At 35.7% G+C, this 21,082-nt stretch overlaps 1 protein-coding gene across 1 annotated transcript; it reads right to left on the bottom strand.

Annotated features, from left to right (window-relative positions):
* Positions 1–17,057: 17,057 nt before the first annotated feature.
* LOC114180985 (cytochrome P450 CYP736A12-like) lies at positions 17,058–20,670 on the bottom strand. Its single transcript, XM_028067292.1, has 2 exons — positions 19,997–20,670; positions 17,058–18,008 (listed from the first exon to the last, which is right to left on the bottom strand). Exons 1-2 carry the CDS (start codon positions 20,666–20,668, stop codon positions 17,184–17,186), a joined length of 1,497 nt encoding a protein of 498 aa, XP_027923093.1. The 5' UTR covers positions 20,669–20,670; the 3' UTR covers positions 17,058–17,183.
* Positions 20,671–21,082: the final 412 nt, after the last annotated feature.

Genomic DNA, 21,082 nt, shown 5'->3' with positions numbered 1-21,082 from the left:
GCAACGATGCAGTGAGATGTAAGGTATTCGTGGGGACATTAGCAGGCACGGCGTTAAAGTGGTTCGGTAGCTTACCACGTTCCTCAATCCCATCCTTCGTTGTGCTCGCCCGGACGTTTGTAGAAAGATTTGCTGCCAACAGAAGCAAGTTACCCAAGATGGCTGATCTTTTTGACGTGAGACAGAATCCTGACGAGACACTGAGAGAATACCTGAACCGTTTTTGTGATGCGTGTACCAACATCTCGAGCCCGAACGAGGAACTGTTGGTAGATGCCTTCGTGAAGGGTTTGCGAGCCAATACTTTTAGTGAATCCCTAGTAAGGATCCCCGCCCTGTCTCTGTCAGAAATCCGATCCCGGGCCACTACGCATATAGAGGCCGAGGATGTGATGAGGTCTAAGCGTCGTCAGGAAAGACGTGGGAATGGCGATGTAAAGCTACGAGATGCTCGGCGTACCTATGACGCCCCTTTTGTCAAGAGAACAGACAAAAGATACTCACCCTATGTCGCCAGCGCTTCGCTCTCTAGACTCGGACGAGGAGCGGGAGCCAAAAGAAATCCTACGAAAACCGGAACTCAAGCAGAAGCCTTGGCGGACAAAAACATCTCAAAAGACCTTAAATGGCCAGACCCAACCAGCAGGATCCTCGGTAGGGATATCAAAGAATGGTGCGAGTTTCATCGGACGTACGGGCATCACACCGAGCAGTGCGTCACCTTGGCAAATCAGCTGCGTAGGTTAAGAGGAGAATCCCCTAGGGGAAAGCAGAAGCGAGATGACGAGAAACCTAAGGAAAAGTCCGAGCATATATCACCCATCTTCGCGGACCTCAACACTATAGCAGGAGGATTCTCAGGAGGAGGACCAACTTCCGCTAGCAGAAAGAGATATGCGCGGAGTGTGGTAATGACTACAGCTCTCCTACCGCGTAAACCCACGCCCACCATCTCGTTCAGTGAAGAAGATCGGCGCGACGTTGTTACGCACGAAGATGACCCGGTGGTGATCTCCGTCATCGCCATGGGGCGATGGGTCCACCGGGTTCTGGTGGACCAGGGCAGTTCGGCGGATGTGCTATTCTGGGACGCCTTCGTCGGATTGGAGATACCGTTGGACCAACTCAGACCGTTCGATGGAGTACTGGTCGGGTTCGCAGGAGACGCTGTGGAAGTAAGAGGATACATAGATTTACGAACGACATTTTCGGAAGGAGAAGCCGCAAGGACAATCGTAGTACGATACATAGTCGTGAAGGCACCATCGTCTTACAACATTCTTCTAGGCCGACCGTCACTGAACCGACTGGAGGCAGTTGTATCCACCTCCCATCTAAAGGTGAAGTTTCCAACAGATGAAGGGCTAGTCGCCACACTGAGGGTTGACCAAAAAGTGGCGAGGAAATGCTATGAGAACAGTCTGAAGGTGAGAAGGTCTATGTACGCCCTTTCCTTGAGGGGCCCCCAGGGAGAGAGCTTTCCCGACTTCGACCCCCGAGTAGGCGTAGAGGACAAAAGGCCTCAACCGGTAGGAGAGGTGGAGGAAATTAGTCTGGACGATGACAAGAAGGTCAAGATAGGAGGTGGTTTAGATGTGACGGTCCGAACCGAGCTGGTTGGAGTCCTTCGGAAGAACAGTAGCTCTTTCGCGTGGTGTGCGGAAGACATGGTGGGCATAGACCCCAGCGTGATCACTCATCGACTTAACGTCGACCCTAATGCCAAGCCTCGAGTGCAGCGCAGGAGGAAGATGGCGCCGGAAAAGTTAGCCGCGGTCAGGGAGGAAACCAAGAAGCTCATCTCGGCAGGACATATAAGGGAAATCCAGTACCCGGAGTGGTTGGCAAATGTAGTGATGGTACGCAAATCAAATGGTAAGTGGCGGATGTGCATGGACTTTTAGGACTTAAACAGTGCCTGCCCGAAGGACTCTTATCCCCTGCCGAACATCGACACGTTGGTTGATAACGCCTCGGGTTGCGGTCTCCTAAGCTTTATGGATGCATACTCGGGATATAACCAAATCGGCATGCACCCGGGGGACGAAGAAAAAACAGCGTTCATGGGTGAAGTAGCTACTTATTGTTATAGGGTCATGCCCTTTGGCCTTAAGAATGCCGGAGCCACTTACTAGCGCCTAATGGATCGGATTCTCAAACCATTACCCAGACATAGGGTGCAGGCATATGTGGATGACATGGTGGTTGCATCCAGTAGGGCGGAAACACATGCGACGGACCTGGAGGAACTTTTTTCCACCATCAATCGGTATGGTCTGAAACTCAATCCGGACAAATGTATCTTCGGAGTAAAGGCAGGAAAGTTCCTAGGTTTCCTGCTTACTGAAAGGGGAATCGAGGCCAATCCAGATAAATGCTCGGCAATCATGAACATGAGGAGTCCTACCAGCGTAAAAGAAGTGCAGAGGCTGACAGGACGAATCGCAACTTTATCCCGTTTCCTTCCGCGGGCAGGAGACCACGGACATTCTTACTTTGAGTGCCTGCGCAAGGGAAGGGGTTTCCAATGGACAGATGAGTGTGAAAAGGCGTTTCAACAACTTAAAGAACAGCTAAGTTGCCCGCTGATCCTATGCCGACCCATACAGGGGGAGCCTCTAAAACTCTATATCACCGTCACGGACCGAGCTATAAGCGCCGCCCTAATGCAGGACCAAACAGGAGATCAGAAACCTATCTACTTCGTCAGCAAAACACTCCGAGGAGCTGAGGCCAGATACCAGAAGATCGAAAAGGTCGCGCTGGCTGTACTTTTTTCCTCACGCAGACTACGCCACTACTTCCAAGCGCACTCAGTCTCGGTGATGACTGATCAACCCATAAAACAGATCCTTCAAAAGTCCGAGGTCTCTGGACGTCTCGCGAAATGGGCCATTGAGCTCTCCGAGTACGACATTTCGTTTGAACCTCGCGGTCCGATCAAAGCCCAGGTTCTGTCTGACTTCTTGGCCGAATTGACACCATCACCAACACAGAAGGAGGAGTCAGAGGCGACTTGGACACTTTCGGTCGACGGAGCAACAAACTCCAAGGGAAGTGGAGCAGTATCATCCTGGAGGATCAGCAAGGGGCTTTAATCGAACAGTCCCTACACTTCGCCTTCCGAGCCAACAATAATCAAGCAGAGTATGAGGCTCTTATAGCTGGAATGTTGCTTGCCAAGGAGCTCGGAATCCAGAACCTTTTGGCAAAAAGCGACTCCTTGTTAGTTACAGGACAAGTGTCGGGAGAATATCAAGCGAAGGATCCAATGCTATCTCGGTATCTGGAATATGTCCGAACTCTGGCCGACCATTTTCACTCTTTCAAATTGATGCACGTATCGCGGGAACAGAACTCACGCGCGGACCTATTATCCAAGTTAGCCAGCTTCTCACGCCCCGGCCGACAAAGATCGGTAATACGCGAGACGCTGGTGACACCCAGGGTATCAGACGTAGGGTCCGATGTACAAGTCTGTGCACTTAGCACAGCTGAAAGCCAGGGGCAACCGAGTTCCTGGATGGCTCCATACATAATATACCTGGCAGATGGACATCTTCCTGTCGATCACACGGCTGCTCAGGTGATAAAAAGGAATGTCGCTAGATATACTCTCATAGATGGTAAGCTCTTCAGAAGGGGATTCAGCCGGCCTTTGCTCATCTGCGTGACACCCGAGAACGGCAGGCGCTTAATGACCGAACTCCACGAAGGCATATGTGGAAGTCATGTGGGGGGCAGGGCATTATCCCTACGAGTCTTACGCGCGGGGTATTATTGGCCGACCCTTAAAAGCGATTGTCAGGAGCACGTTAAAAAATGTTCACAGTGTCAGTTACATGCCGACATCCACCGTACCCCGCCAGAAGAGCTGCACTCAATAAGCACTCCATGGCCATTTCATACATGGGGCATCGACATTTTGGGGCCATTCCCCATGGCCACCCGACAACGGAAGTTCTTAATCGTAGCCATCGAATATTTTACAAAATGGATAGAGGCAGAACCAGTTGCAACCATATCGGCAAACATGGTAAAAACTTTCTTATGGAAGAAAATCATTTGTCGATTCGGCGTCCCGAACCGATTAATCTCCGATAATGGAACGCAGTTTACTGCCTCGGTCGTCCGATCTGCCTGCAGAGAGTGGGGAGTACGCCAGGTGTTCACCTCGGTAGAGCATCCACAAACCAACGGTCAGGCCGAGGCTGCAAATCGCATAATTTTGAGAGCACTACGTCGCCGCATAACCACCGTCAAAACCGACTGGCCAGAAGAGCTATCCGGGATTTTACTAGCCTATCATACCACTCCACAGTCGGCAACACGCGAGACTCCTTTCAGCTTGGTTTATGGTACAGACGCCGTTCTTCCTTTGGAAATCGGACTACCTTCTTTCCGAGTAAGAACCTTTTCCGTCGCCCTCACCGAAGACGGCACGAGGGCAAACCTGGACTTGGTTGAGGAGGCCAGAGAGGCAGCCAGAGTCACCAGTGAGGCGACGAAAAGGCGAGTTGAATCCAGATACAAAACTAAGGTGGTTCCCCGCACCTTCATGAAATCCGACCTCGTCTTGAGAAGGGCACATCCCTTGCAGATTGAGGACAAGCTTTCTCCAAAATGGACAGGACCTTTTCGCATTAAGCACGTATTAGCAAATGGCGCGTACACTCTGGAGACGTTAGACGGGCTAGAGATTCCTCGGACATGGAACACGATGAATCTCCGTTTTTTCTTTAGCTAATTTATATGTACCCCTAACACTCTTTTTCCCTCTCCAAGGAACGTGAGGGTTTTTTAACGAGGTTAGGACATCCCTTAAATAAAAAGCATTTTGTTCCTAGTCATCTGACCCATTTATTTATGTGCATGAACTCAGTTTAGTGGCGGTGAAGAGCCGCTTAAAGCGACATCCTAAGCTCGACTTAGGGGCGGTGAAGAGCCGCTTAAAGCGACATCCTAAGCTCGGCTTAGGGGCGGTGAAGAGCCGCTTAAAGCGACATCCTAAGCTCGGCTTAGGGGCGGTGAAGAGCCGCTTAAAGCGACATCCTAAGCTCGGCTTAGGGGCGGTGAAGAGCCGCTTAAAGCGACATCCTAAGCTCGGCTTAGGGGCGGTGAAGAGCCGCTTAAAGCGACATCCTAAGCTCGGCTTAAGGGCGGTGAAGAGCCGCTTAAAGCGACATCCTAAGCTCGGCTTAGGGGCGGCGAAGAGCCGCTTAAAGCGACAACCTAAGCTCGGCTTAGGGGCGGTGAAGAGCCGCTTAAAGCGACATCCTAAGCTCGGCTTAGGGGCGGTGAAGAGCCGCTTAAAGCGACATCCTAAGCTCGGCTTAGGGGCGGCGAAGAGCCGCTTAAAGCGACCACCTAAGCTCGGCCTAAGACGGAAAAGGATCGTTCAAATAAATACACAGCGAGCGATGTTAAGACTTGAGGGTTACACTGTCTTACAAACGAATAAATTTTCAGCAAAAGCAACCAAAGCATGTCAAAACAGGTAAAAAGTCATTACATAAAGTTATGAATATTCGTTTTTTAATATAGGACAAAATCATTCAACCATCCACCAAGTTCCCATCAATCACGACTTTCTCGGCGCTCACACCAGAAAGGTCGGCAGCAGGGCACAAAAGGCGGACTTGCTCCAAGGCAGCTTCGAACCCTATTCCATAAGTAGTGGCAGCCTCATTCGCCATCTTCTCCTCCTGCTCTCGCCAAGTTCTCTCCTTATTTTCAGTGTCCGTTTCTAGCTGGCGAAGTCGAGCCTCACTTTCGTCAGATTTCCTCATCGCCTCCTTCAGCGCGATCCCGAGCTCGGCCGACCTCGCCTCCTCCTCCTTTAGTTTCTTCCTTAAAGTCTCATAATCAGCCAACTCGGCATTTAGCCTAGCTATCTCCACCCTCGCAGCGGACACTTCTTTGGTTTTCTTCTCCTCGTTCACACTCATCTGGTTCAACTTCTTGCACAGAGCGATGGTAGACACCTCGGCCTTATGAAGAAAAGCACATACATCCTCTTGGACTGAGGAGAGGTCTTGATTCAGCAGACACTGCAGGTCACCTTCAAACACATTATGCGCTAAAGAGTGCGACATATGCTGATAAGTCGGATCCCAAAAACTTTGACCCCCATTACTTGACCCCTCGAGATGGAGCGGGCCAATGGATGAGGTTGTCTGCTCAGGTCGGGACTGGGCAGACGTCGCTATAACCTCGGTAGCAGCACGGTTGACCAATCCTCTTCTTCGGCGTTTGAGACCAGATTCTGAAACAGTTTCCTCATCATCAGAAGGAATCCGCAGGGCCTCAACCACTCGAGCAGAAGCTTCACCTAAGGCTGGACGAGGCAGGAGGGGTGCACGGATACTTTTCAGTCGCCTCGCCAAATCCTGTTTAGACATGCCCATTCTTGACTCTGCAGGAAAATTTTGCAAAATCAGGAATATCAACAATAACCAGACAAAGAAAAATAATTATCTGGAGACAGACCGATGTAGAGTTTGAGGTTAGCTGGTTGATATTCATAGCTCAGCACTTGCTTGGTCTCAAAAACAGTTTTCAACTGCTCCAAAAGCAAGCAATGCTCTCGCTCTTGAGGCTCGAGATCTCCGAGTTGTCTCGCCCCAACAATGTTCGGCTGCTGAGTCCAGTATAAAGGAAAACCTTCCAGCAGGTCGGGTTTTTGAGGCGACGCTTGAATTTTCAGAAAAGAACCTTTGAAATTCTTATAGGATGACTGAAACAGGGTCAGGAGACCTCTACCCCCCACACCACTCACAGAGGACCACACCTTTTTTGACTTTTTCATCTCAAAAAAGTAAAGGAACACGTTCACGCTCGGAACCACTCCAAAATGAGTACAGAGGATGTGGAAAGCTCGGACAAAAGCCCAACTGTTAGGGTGGAGTTGAGCAGGGGCTACGTTCAACTCGGTTAGCAAGGTTTTCTCAAAAGAGCTCAAGGGTAACCTCAGACCGACCTTGGAGAATAAGGTGCAATAGAAGAAACAAAAGTGCCCCGAAGCCAGATCGGCCTCTATATCGGCACATACGGGCTCATCTAATCCGCAGCGAACCACGGTAACGTCTGCCTCGCTACTCTGACATAACCTCTGCCCTTGGCGAAACCGATCTATCGCTTGGTCAGAGATAAGGCTCGACACTTCCTGACGGAGTTCTAAAGGCGCCCAAGAGTACAACTCGTCATAGGTCGTCATCAGTTCGCCACGACAAGACTCTAATCAAGCACTCCAACCTAGGGGTCCCCTCGCGCAACTAGAAACAACCGGAAAACCGCTCAGAACAGCAAAACCAGAACAACCACCCACTAGGGCAAAACCACCCCTAGAAACCACTGAAAACACGGTTCGGAACTACGTGATATTTGGGTTAAAGTAAGCATTTTTATAGTAATGCAACGTCATCCAATCTAAAACTCCGGCCAAAAAACTACCGGTGAAGCCCTAGAAAACCACACCCTTACAGAAAAACAGGCAAAACCAACATAGGCGGAGAATGCGAAAAACAGACAAACCCAAATACAAGCAAAACCTCAGAGAAACGAAGAAGGAAAGAAGATACCTGTTAAAACAGCAGAATAAAACTCCACGCAAATGTTGGCAAAAAGGAGCCTGGTAGCGCAAGCAGCAAAAACGGGAAGTGGAAGAGAAAGAATGTCAGGAGAAGAAGAGAGAAAGCGAAGGGACACAGTCACGCGAATATTGTCGTTTGAGAGGGAAAAGGCTCGAAGCTTTTCTAGTAAGTTGAAAAAACAAAAAACTTCCAGAAACATGGCCCACGTGGCATTCATTTATTGGTTAAGGAATAAATGTCTGGAAAAGACAGACTCACGCGCGCAGGGGGTTTAGTGGCGACCTTGTCGTCCAATAAAGTTGTCCGAAAGCTCGGAGGGTTAGTGTAATGCCCTGGCGCACCCGAGTCTAACCCGATCCCTAGGCCCAAGATCGGCCCAATAAAGGATGCCAAACGGTTTTCCCATTACATTCAGAGGTTAAGAATCAGGCGAGCACCACTCCGGAACATCCGGAAGAGACCCCCACGATAGGCGATCCCCAAGGACTCGGAACCAACTCGGATATTAGACGGGATCTTCGGGAAACAAAGACAGGACGATATAAAGGGCTAGGCAAGAGAAGAAAAGATATACTGTATTTTTTGAGTGACTTGCCGTATCATTTTCTGGTGTCAAATCGGACTAAGTGCGGCAAGAACAAATTTGTATACTTATTTATTTATTAAAGACCAATTGTTTTTCTTCTATTGTGGTCCACCCAGAACCCGGAAATAGACGGCATTGTGAGTGGGCTGCACCGAATTGAAAAGTTGACCTCACATTAAATGTGATCTATTGTGAGTGAGCTGCACCGAATTGAAAAGTTGACCTCACATTAAATGTGATCTAACAAAAACTCTTTGGCAGTGTTCCTGAATACTTATATTTATAAACTTTGAAATATTTATTATCTATCCATCATGTTCCCATTTCGAAAGTGTTCAATATTCTTCCATTCAAATGATTTATGAAAGGACATCTATCTTTTCTTTGTTTATGCATTACCAACACAACATTGAGTGAATTCTATAAAGTCTTTCAACCTTTTCTCATTTATATTTTGTAACGAAAAAAAAATCAATACTAAATATAAATTTGTCGGGCCAGAAATTCCAGACTCAATACCAATAATACATTGATCAAAACTATGGGTGTCAAAACAAGTCAGTTTAGCCTGTTTTGGCCCGTCCCGCCTTTGACCCACCAAAAACGTGTCGGGACAGACTGATCCGCCACAGCAAAACAAATTGAATAATATAATTTGTCTCGCCACTTTTTTAATTTTTTTAATTTTTTAATTTTCTTTTAAGTTTTTTAAATTATTAATATATATAATTTTTATATAATATAAAAAATTTCATTATTTTAGTTATTTTTAATTTAAAATTTTAAAAAGAAAATAAAAAATAAATAGATTGGCAGGTCAAGACAAGTTGACCCGTCAGTTGAATGGATTAGACAGACCGGACCATAAAGGATTGGAAACTCCAACTCAATCCACCATTTGGTTGGAGATTGAACCTGACTCGTTCGAACATCTCTAATCAAAACTCATATTTATAGTATTCAACAATTTCAAAAATAAATATACATAATAATTGTCAAAGTCAAACATTTTGAGACTCGTACCAAAATGTTGAACAACCCACTTATTCATAGTATTCAATAAACCACGTATCTCTAATTTTAAATAACAAAAACTAAGTATAATTAATTTACAAAATTAATTATAAATATGAATAATAAAAACTAAATGTCAAAAATAAAAAATAACTTACCTGAACGTCGAAACGAGGGGTGCTAGCACGGAAAGGAGCAACAATGACACTAAAAGAAACGCACGAGAGAGGAACAATTAGAGATGGCAAATAAACCCGTTCCCGTGAGTATTGCCCGAACCCGTCCCCGTTTTGACGGGGAATCCCCGCATTGACTGGGTATGGGTATGGGTATGGGGAATCCCCAACTTTTTCAATTGGGTATGGGGATGGGTATGGGGATGTACATATACCCGCCATAATACCCGTCCCCGCCATATCTCCATTCTCGTTTAAATTATTAAAATATTCACAATTAATCAAGTAACCCCTATATATATATATATATATATATATATATATATATATATATATATATATATATATATATATATATATATATATATATATATATTTCTATTTTTCATTTCTTTTAATTATTTCATTTGTCATGAAACTCATTCTCATCTCCAATATATTTTTTATCTTATCATAACCTTTATGTAATTATGTTAAAATGATGTATGTTAATTAAAAAAAATTATGCCTCACATTTGAATATTTATATTATTTTTTAATATTTTTATTTATTATAAATTTTCCTTTCACATGAGAATGTTTATACTCTCAATTTAGGGTGATATAAAAAAAATTATTTACTTATTATTATTATTAATTTTTGTTTAATTTGAAAAACTCTTTTGTTTCATTAAAATAATTTTCGTTATTTTTCAACCATTAAGTATATATGTTGATATTTGAAAAGTTTTCTTAATTCTCTAAGATATTTTTCGTCTTATCATACCTTAGTTATACATTTGATTTGTTTTTTTTCGATAGTCTCTCAAATTATTTCTAAAACACACATTTGTTAGTTTTTTAATATTTTTATTTATTGTTTTTATTTTCATCATGTAGAATAATATTTCGATATATTCTATCTAATTATTTTTTATTTTATAACTCATTATTAATCATAATGTAATTTTTTCACTTTAAATTTTGTTTGAAGTAGTTAAAATTATATATATATATATATATATATATATATATATATATATATATAATAATATTTATGAATAGTATATGATAATTCACTACAAGAAAAACATGAAATGGTGACTGATTTAGTCAGTAACCCATATCAGTCACTATTTTTCGTCATTGGTGGTAGTAGTTGATTTATTGTCTGAATCAATGACTAAATTAGTGACCGATTCAATGATCGAATCGGTACTTGATTTAGTGACCAATTTAATTACTAATTTATTTGTAATTTAATGACAAATTTTTTGGTCACTAATGATATTTCTATTTAATTTTAACCACTTCAAACATAATTTAATAATTAGTTCTCTAAGGTATTTTTCATTTTATCATACCTTAATTATACATTTGATTTTCTTTGTACGATTTCTTTCGATAATCTCTCAAATTATTTCTAAAACACACATTTGTTAGTTTTTAATATTTTTATTTATTGTTTATTTTCATCATGTATAATAATATTTCGATATATTCTATCTAATTATTTGTTATTTTATAACTCACTATTAATCATACTGTAATTTTTTTCACTTTAATTGTATAAATAACTTTTATTTACTACAATATAAAAATTTAATGTAATTGCTATGAATATTTTTTTGTCTCTATCCAACATATATTGAAGTTCAAAAGATACAAAATCTATGTCAAAATTTTATTATTATGTTTATTATTTGTTCTTTGTGTCATTTTGATCAAGTGATGTATTATAACTTTTATTAGTGTATAAAAAATAGATTCATTATAATTTAAAAAATTGAAGTAAACAAACATTTAAAATATATTTTAATTTGAATATTTGTTTTCCTTTTATTATTATGTATATTATTTGTTTTTTGTGTCATTTTGATCAAGTGATATATTATAACTTTTATCAGTGTATAAAAAAGAGATTCATTAGAATTTAAAAAATTGAAGTAAACAAACATTTAAAATATATTTTAATTTGAATATTTGTTTTCCTTTTATATTTTTTTGAAATATTTTTTAATTTTATCAACTAAGTTCATCAATGTTGTAGTTTACAAATTTAATAAATGTTTTGGTTCACATGAAATTTTATTTGGTATTCTAATATAAAATGTAAACAATTATAATTTATTTTAAGGTATTTGGCATCGGAGAAAATCCTCCTAATATTGAATATTTCATAATATTATGTTTTCTTTTATAAAAATTAATATTGAAGTAGTTAGAACACGGGTACGGGTATGAGTACGAGATTATACCCGTTACCCGATGGGGATGGAAAAAAAGTTTGATACCCGTTGGGTTTGGGTATGGATATGGGGATGAATTTTTTATGCAGAAATGGGTATGGGATAGCGAAACCCGTCCCCGTCCCGCCCCATTGTTATTCCTAGGAACAATGGACCAAAACCAACGATGTTCACGGGGTTGCAAAGAAGGAAAGTGAAAAAATAAAATATTGTAACACTTTCCAACTAATCAGTGACGGTTATTCCAATTAGTCGTCGTTATTTTCATACTTATAACGACGAATGTTTGTAAATCCGTTATGATTTGGCCTTTTTATTCGATATGACAGGTAGTTTCAGAAACACCGTTATGGTTTCGAATTTTAAATCAATATAATAACAATTTTATAAATAAGATGTTGTATAGTACATCAGAAAACTCTTGAACTCTTGATAATTTTTAAAATGTTAAAAAGATAGGAGATCATTGAAGTAAATGCAGAATAAATTTTGGTATAATTCAAGTGAGACAGAAAAAAGGCAAGAAAATATTTTATTCATTATTAGAAGATAATGTTTCACAAATATCCAATTTGTGCAAATCCAATGTAAATATAATTCTTTTATGTTGGACTAAGACTGCTCAACATGAAAAAATTGGTCAAAATTGTAAGAATATATGTCGTCTTCTTTTTTCATGTAAAATAGTCAATTAAGAATAATGAATATTGACATATTTTGTTTTTAGTACAATAAAAAGAAATATAGAATCTTAATACAACAATTTTACTTTTCTACTTCGATGAGTATTGTTTGAATTTTATTAATATTAGTATAATTGAACATCTAACATATCCTTAATAATTGTCAAATGAGTTTATTAAAGAAAAGAAAAATAACGTTATTATGCAATTAACTTTTTAAGAAATGTTAAGGCTGCTAAACTTACAAAGTAAGGAAAAAAAAGATAAATAGTGAAAATTTCAAAATTAATTGTATATTAATCCTGATTCTACTTTTAATAAACATAAGTGATAATTACTGAATACTAATACTTAATCATCTCAACACTCCAACATTAACAAAGTTAAAATTAAATTAATAAAATTAAAGTTTTTATACTAATATTATAATTTTTTTCATTATAATAGAAGAATACATGGTTAAGTATATTTTTAGTCCATGAACTTTGATCCAAACTTGGAATTCATCAATGTTTGAAACTTTTATACATTTTGGTTTCTAGACTTTAAAAAATAATGAATATAATCATTTTAATCCAATTACATTAACTTTTTTTTAGGTGTCGAACGCATTTTCCAACAAATACTGAACCAGGAATGTGTCAAGAATGGTGTAAACAATTTCGATACTAACATGAAACGCATTCAACACGTTAAAAGAAAAATTAACGTAATTTGATTAAAATGACTATATTCATTTATTTCTAAAGATTAAAGACCAAAATGTATCAAAGTTCTAGACAAAGACGGATTTTAATTTTGGATTAATTTAAGGACTAAAAACATATTTGTCCCAAATATATATATATATATATATATATATATATATATATATATATATATATATATATATATATATATATATTTATCATGCTGAGATAACTATTTTTTCTATTTTTATGTTAAAAATCGTCCCACTTACATAAATTGAGTGACATGAATAACACATTTTCCGCTACTTTATCTAACTATAGATTTGTTCTATTGTACAATATAAATTTTATTTAATGTAGTAAGGTTTAATTTTTACTTTTTTCTTTTTAATATCATATGCGTATTGAGCTATTCTTTATCAAAATTATTTTAACTCAATATTTATTTTAAATAAAAAAATATACGCTAAGGTTAATTAATTAATCCATTAATATATATTAACTAAAAAACATATGTAATTAAATAACATAGCCATCTGCTTCAAATTTTATAGATATATAATTTAAATTTATGAAATTTTCTTTTAAGGAAATAAGTTATTAACAATTATTAAATTCTCAAATTTTGATACATATTTATTCTTAAATTTTTAAAAATAATATATATAATCTTTTTAACCAAACAATGTCAACCTTTTTACGTGTTAAATGATGTTTTAAGTTGTTATTTGAACTAAAAGATATCAAATGATATAGACATCTCAAATGTTAACATTAGTATAGAAAAGATGTTTGGAATTGGTTATTTTCAGGGTTCTACTTTGATTCTACAATCAAAGCATATCAAGATGAGGTAAAAAATAGAAGCTTTAAATTTTGGTTCTTAACCGAACACTACAAGAAAAAACATATTACGTACAACAAAAATCCATAGGTAAGATAGTTTTACCTACAAACAAAAATTTGTAGGTAAACTAGTCGTAACTAACGTACCTACAGATATATTCCTATGTAATATGCTTATCAACTTTAATGGCCACTTTTTTTCTGGAACACTTATGCAAACTTAAACATTAAAGTTTATCATTGTAGAGAATTTATATAATATCTAAGTAGTTATTAAAGCAAATAATTTAAAATACAATATTCGTGTCTAGGTTTAACAATGTCAAATTTTCAAATACAAGTATCTGAATACAACAAATATAGTAATGTGATGTTATTTTGAAGAATGCTTTCCAAATTAACAATGTCAATATTCTTCGAATCATATTCTTCGAAGATAGGCTTGGATCAAAGCCTATATTTGACATAAAAAATAATAATTAAACATTAAACAAACCAAAACAAATGTGAGATACTTAACGAACATATGAAGAAAACCATTAAAACATGTCACTGCGTGTCTTTACATTACAAATAAACATTAAATAGACCAAAACATATGCGAGAAAGAGGAAAACAAGATGGTTTGTGGCGGCCAAGAATGGAAATGGAAAAGACAGGAGAACAAGATACTTCGTCAAAAGAGGAGACAAGAACAAGATGTTTCACAATGGAGAAGAGCTTCATGTGGAAAGGAGACCAACAATGGAGAACTAGCTTTTAAAATTGGCAGAAGAGCTTCACAGTTGCAATGGAGACATTGGCGCAACGTTGTGGCAGATAAGTAATTTTTCTAAAAATTTAACCTTAGACAGAAGAATAAGCTTCAGTTATTTTTAAAACCGAAGCCTATAGCACTACAAATAATTTCAAAAGTGTCACATTGTTTTGGATTTTTTTTAAACCAAAACCTATTAGGCGATTCCGAATTTTTTTCTATATTAGTGTAACTTGAAACATCGTTAATATGTAAAAGAAACAAACGACATTGGTTTAATAAAATAACTACATTCATTCATTTGTAAAGTTTAAGGTCAACAAAAAAAGGATATTTTGCAGAGGTTTCTATTTCAATTTGCGAAGGTTTTTTACGACCTCTAGTATCAAATTTATGTTGCAGAGGTTTTTTTGTAGAGGGTTTTAACATCTTATATTGGTGACTAGTATTTTTTAGAGGTTGGAAACTTCCTTTATTTACAATTATATTACTACAGGATTTTAAAACCTCCACTTTTTTGTGGGGGTTAATACCCTATTCAATTTGATGATATATTGCAGAGGTTTTAACCTCCCTCTTTCATATTATTTATTTTTGTGGGTTTACTATTTTAATTTCCTTACGTTATTTCTAATATCCTGAATACAATAATATCTTAGTAATTAGAAACTTTTGTACCTGAGAATGTATTTCACCATTTGAGGTGTTTATATGTTTTTGTCAACAATATGTATTTATAAACTCCGTTCAAATAGTTTAATTGTGACAAAAGATATAACAAACATTTACCAAAGTGCTCAAATATATATATCATTGAAATATTTCATTCTCAAAATCACCATAGTAACATAAAATTAATTTAAAAATGAGACATAATTACAACTTAATCCATAATAACTCAAAAATCCATAATAGACTAAATAAATTTCATCTTAAAAAACATCATATACACCCTAAATGTTACCAGCACCAAATGATCCTCTTGTACTTAAAAGGAGACTCAAACTCATTTGCAACACCAGCTTCCTCAAATAATAAAAGAAAAATATTATAGTAAAAAATCGATAATATAAGTGCGATTTGAAAGAATTTGAAACATAAAAAAAAATATTAAAGTGAAATAATATAATGAGGCTTAATGATTCAAGGTTTCAAAATATAAATGGTTCAATAGCCAGAAAGATACTCTTCCTTGTTGTAATGAATACATAACATATAATTTGTTTAATTTAACAAGAGGAGGAAATGGCTAAGACGGCATATGAAAACTACAAGATGCATAACGACTCATGGTTTCAAGATAGACATGGTTCAAGAACATAATAGCCATTAAGATACATGTCCATGCTGTTTAAGGAAAAATGAGGACTAAACTTCCAAAAAGAATAAGATCAAAATTTTTGTAATCAAGATATATAATATTCACAACAATTAAAATTAAGTTCAACCAAGATCAAAGTTGTAAAATGAATAGGTCAACAGTATATCTCGTAGAATATTTACATTTGGACTATCATCCCCCATCATAAAAAGGGATTGATTCATCAGTTCTCATGCTTTTAAAACGAGTTTGATGTCGAATGGGATTGTAGTTAACATTATAAAGCCTTTTAACGTCAGTTATAGAGGAGTCAATGTCAATTAATGTCTATTTAATAGAAGACCAACTTCAAATTCAATTTAGATGTCTGTTGCAATGGGGATCAACATCATTTTTTACATTGATTTTTTCAAATTCTGACGTCAAATTTATATTGTTAGTTAATTATAAAATTAATTTTTATATTAATATTATAGACAATTAAATGTAGTAAAACCATTTAAAATATATAACAATATAAAAGAAAGAGAAAATAATTTAAGAGATATAAAAGAATGAGAAAATAATTTAAGAGATATAAAAGAAAGAGAAAATAATTTAAGAAATATATGAAACTTTACAAGAAACAAAATAAAATTTTTCTTTCCATTAATTTTTGTGAAATTAGATTTCATCCATGTCCTAAACTATCAATCACTTTTACTATGAAACTTTATTAATAAATGAATTTAATTTTCATAACCAAACAACATTAAAAATTTGTTAACGTGACAAATGGTGTTACTATATATCAAAGTGTGTTGATGTGAACACATATATCAACACGTGGACATATGCACGAAACAATGTTGTTTGCCACATCAATAAATCTTTAATGTCATTGGGTCACAATGACTAAATTCATTTATTAATAAAGTTTCTAATGAAAATGATTCAATTTGAGACTGAGACGAAATTTAATCTCATGTGAAAGTTAAGGAACTAAACATATTTAATTCTATTTACTATACAAATTTTAACTTACTTTAAGTTCCAAAATGATTCCTTAACTGTGTAACAGACAAAAAAAATGTCATCAATATAAAATACAAGTATTGCTATTTCAAAAACAAAAATAGTTTAGACTTAAACCATTAATTGAAGTGATAAAACACTTGATCACTTAAATCCAAAATCAAAATGATTATTCAAATTATTTTAACATGTTGTTAAATGTGCCACATGTTTTAAACTGGAATTGAAATTGAAATCAATGACAAATATCTTTGCACAATTATCCTATCTTAAACTAAACAGCTAATCGATAAATTGGTCTAATTAACAAATGCTTCTTTCTTGGTACGGTGAGTCCAAATATCTCTTCCATGTCTAACTCATCACAAGACATGCCCAACGGAAGCACCCAGTCAAAACAATGCACCAATTCAGCCAAAATAAGACTAACCATGGTTAAACCCAAATGAATCCCAGGGCACCCTCTTCGACCTGACCCAAATGGTATAATTCGAAAGTCCTTTCCACGAATGTCTATGTTGTTATTCTCAAACCTTGTAGGATTGAAAATTTCGGCCATTTCCCAAACTTTAGGATCTCGCCCTATAGCCCAAGCATTTATTATAACCCTTGATCTTTTCCTTATGAAATAACCATCAATAGTAACATCTTCTCTGCACTCATGAGGTACTAGCAAAGGTCCAACCGGGTGTAACCTTAGTGTTTCCTTCACCACCATGTTCAAATAAGACAACTTTTCCAAGTCCTTTTCCTCCACGTGTCTATTCATTCCAACCACATGTTGTAGCTCTTGTTGAAGTTTCTTCATCTCACATGGTTGTCTTAAGAGTTGTGACATAGCCCATTCTACTGTTGTGGAAGAGGTGTCAAATGTTGCAGTGATCATGTCAAATAATATAGCTTTCACATTTGTTCTATCAATGACATATTGGTGGTTTTGAAGATCATTGGGTTGGTGCATGAGTGACAACAAAATATCCACAAAGTCCATGTTGTGATTTTTATCTTCATCGTATGGATTACTTTCATGTTCTTGAATTATTTGCTCCAGAAACTCATCAAATGACTTTGCTGCTTTCTTTAATCTTTTTGTTCTTCCCTGCATAATAGTTGCATGTACAAGGGATAAATAAACCTTAACATCATTGTTTATTGAACATAATACCTCCATTTTTCTTAATAAAATATTATAGTATAATTAAACAATTATTATATAGTTGTAAAGTTGAGTATAAAAATATTAAAGATAGGTGTGAGTTAATCATGATTTATACCAAAGTTTAATATCTTATGGTAACAAGCATAAATGATAAATATAATAAATGAAAAGGTTTAGAAGTTTGGATTAAAATGCACACAAAAAAATTCTCACTGCACCGATTAATATATTCTAATAATATATATTAAAATATATTCTAATAAAATTTTTAATGTGGTGCACTACGTGATTTAATCTATTATGGAACAAACAAAGTCAATAATAATTAATCATGAAAATATTTATGTTGAGAATGAATTTTTTTTATTAAGAATATATATGTCATTGGTTCATATGATTTTTTTTAAAAGATGTCATTTTCATAATTCTTTCACGTCCAAAGAAGTTCAGAAGTTCGTCTTATAAAATAATTGAACTTAGCTTTTAAATAGGTCAACATGCATGATGATAAAAATTATTTTAATATTCAGGAGAATGATAACTGAATTCAAACTAAAAAAAACTTAAAGATAAATTAAAGAAAATTAATACTAAATTTTTTTAAATATAGATTTATAAAAAATACAATGAGTTTTAAAAACCCTTTTTTGAAATAGACATGAAATTCAAAGTATAAAATAATTTTCATCAAGACAATGAAGGGTTTAGTGTCATCTATCCATATTTTTACTTAATTTTTATATAATTGTTTTTGTTTTGCTGTGTGATTTTATTATAGATTGATTGTGGTCTTTTATGTTTTTTTTTTCTTTTGCTTTTTATTTTTTATTTATTGTAATAAAATATTCCTTTAATGACATTGTCCGATATAAATTTATTTGGGAAGTAAATATATTTTGTTTTATAAAAGTAAAACTTTTGTTTTATAATTATAAGGTTGAACTTTTTTCTTTCGTGGTCCATAATCGATCGATGACAAGGACATTAATGAAAATTATAATTTGAAAAAAAAAAAAGATATATGTATTTGTAGTGCTTGTTAGTAATTGTTGGAGGATTGATAGTGACTCATCATCCGTATCCACCAGAAAACAAATCCTCATGAGTTGTGTCTCATCATCCGTATCCACCAGAAAACAAATCCTCATAAGTTGTTTTCTCCTACTGATGTATAATTATCACTTCTCATACCAAAATGGAAAATGATTTTTCAAAGAGATAAATATGTTTTTTCCCCTATCTTAACTTTTAAGAAAATTTTAAAATTAATCTATTTTAAAATTTTGAATTAATTTAGTTCTTTACTTTTTGAAATATATGAATTTAGTCTTTTTAATCAAATTTTGTTAAGTTTATTTATATTTCGTACACATTTCGAGATTATATTTGAGTTGTTTACATTATTTGACACATTTTTGCTTTAATGTTAAGTTAAATATTATTATGAAATGTGCTTGAAATGTCAAATAAACTAAACAAAATTTGATTAAAAGGACTAAATTGAATTGATCCAAAGTTTTGAAAAATGAATGACTAAATTGATCCAAAATTTTGAAACGGACTAATTTCAAAATTCATTGAAAATTAAAGAAGAAAAAACATATTTAACCCTTTTATAATTAAATTTTGACAATTTTCTATTATAAGATAGTAGCTGTCCATTTTTTTCATTTATTCATTTTTCATATTTTAAAATTATTTAAAAGATCAAACATCAAATTATAAAAAAATAATTATCAAAATTTAATAGTTAAAATCTCGTTATCCTATCAAATTTTATTTTTATTTTCTTATAGGTTTCTACAAATTAATTGAGCTGTATATATTATATTGCACCACTTTATCATATATGTTATGAAAATTGATGTAGTGTGAGTGCATATACTAACAAGTTATAGCTGCAAAATATCTATAATTGAATTTGATACCTGAGGATCAAACACCCCTACCCAGGGCATGTAATCTGCAAGATTGAAAGCTCCAAGCAAGTTCATCACCTCGTGAGTCAGCAATTTCATGTCAAATCTGTCATCTTTGGCACGTCCCAACACCATTTTGAAGACGATGTTCTCCATCAGCTCCCCCAGCAAATGACTCAGATCCACGACTTCACCTGATTCTGCACAATTTTTCAGCGACTTCACCAGCATTCCCAACTCTTCTCTCCTCAGAGGAGCAAACATTTCAACCTTTGAGGCACTCAGAAGCTGCAGAGTGCACACTTTCCTCATGTTGCGCCAGTATGCACTGTACTCAGAAAAGGCCAAACCTTTGCTGCCATAAGAAAGAAATTCGGTGGCTTGGGTTTTGGGTCTGCTGGCAAAAACAATGTCATGGGTTTTCAGGAACAGCTCTGCAGTTTCGGGGGAAGAAACCACTATGGCTGGGACCTGCCCCAGCTTTAAGGACATTATGGGACCATATTTTGTGGCAAGGGATTGAAGGCTTCGATGTGGGAGTTTTCCTAGCATGTGAAGGTTACCTATAATTGGCAAGGGTTTAGGACCTGGTGCAGTTCTCCCATGATGTTTTTTTCGGAAGAACACAAAAACAATGAATGAGAGTGTGATGGAGAGGATAGCTAGTGCTTGAAGCAACATTTCTAGATCTGGATAGTTTTATGAGAAGTAAGATATGACTTTAGGGTATTTATAGACCACACTGATATTTGATGTGAAAATAGAAAAGAAATATATATATATATATATATATATATATATATATATATATATATATTGAAATTGCTATAGAATTGAATTATAAAGGGTATTTGAAGAATATACATTTGAAGAAAAGTTTAGTAATGCATATAAAATGTATTTTTGAAGAAGGAAAGACAAAAAACGGATTGAGAATATACATTTGAAGAAAAGTTAAAAGAGGAAGAATATTTCTGAATTTTTATTACATATATTAATTTATAATAGAAATAAGTTAAGAGAGCATTTAAAAAAATAGTTGAGTCACTAGTTTTAGTTGTATATGAATAAACAGATAGATAAAACAATGTGTAT

This window comes from Vigna unguiculata, chromosome 4, assembly GCF_004118075.2.
Source record: "Vigna unguiculata cultivar IT97K-499-35 chromosome 4, ASM411807v1, whole genome shotgun sequence".
NCBI lineage: Eukaryota > Viridiplantae > Streptophyta > Magnoliopsida > Fabales > Fabaceae > Vigna > Vigna unguiculata.
Note: the sequence above shows the minus strand (reverse complement) of the source record. Positions and strands in the feature narration are given on the sequence as shown.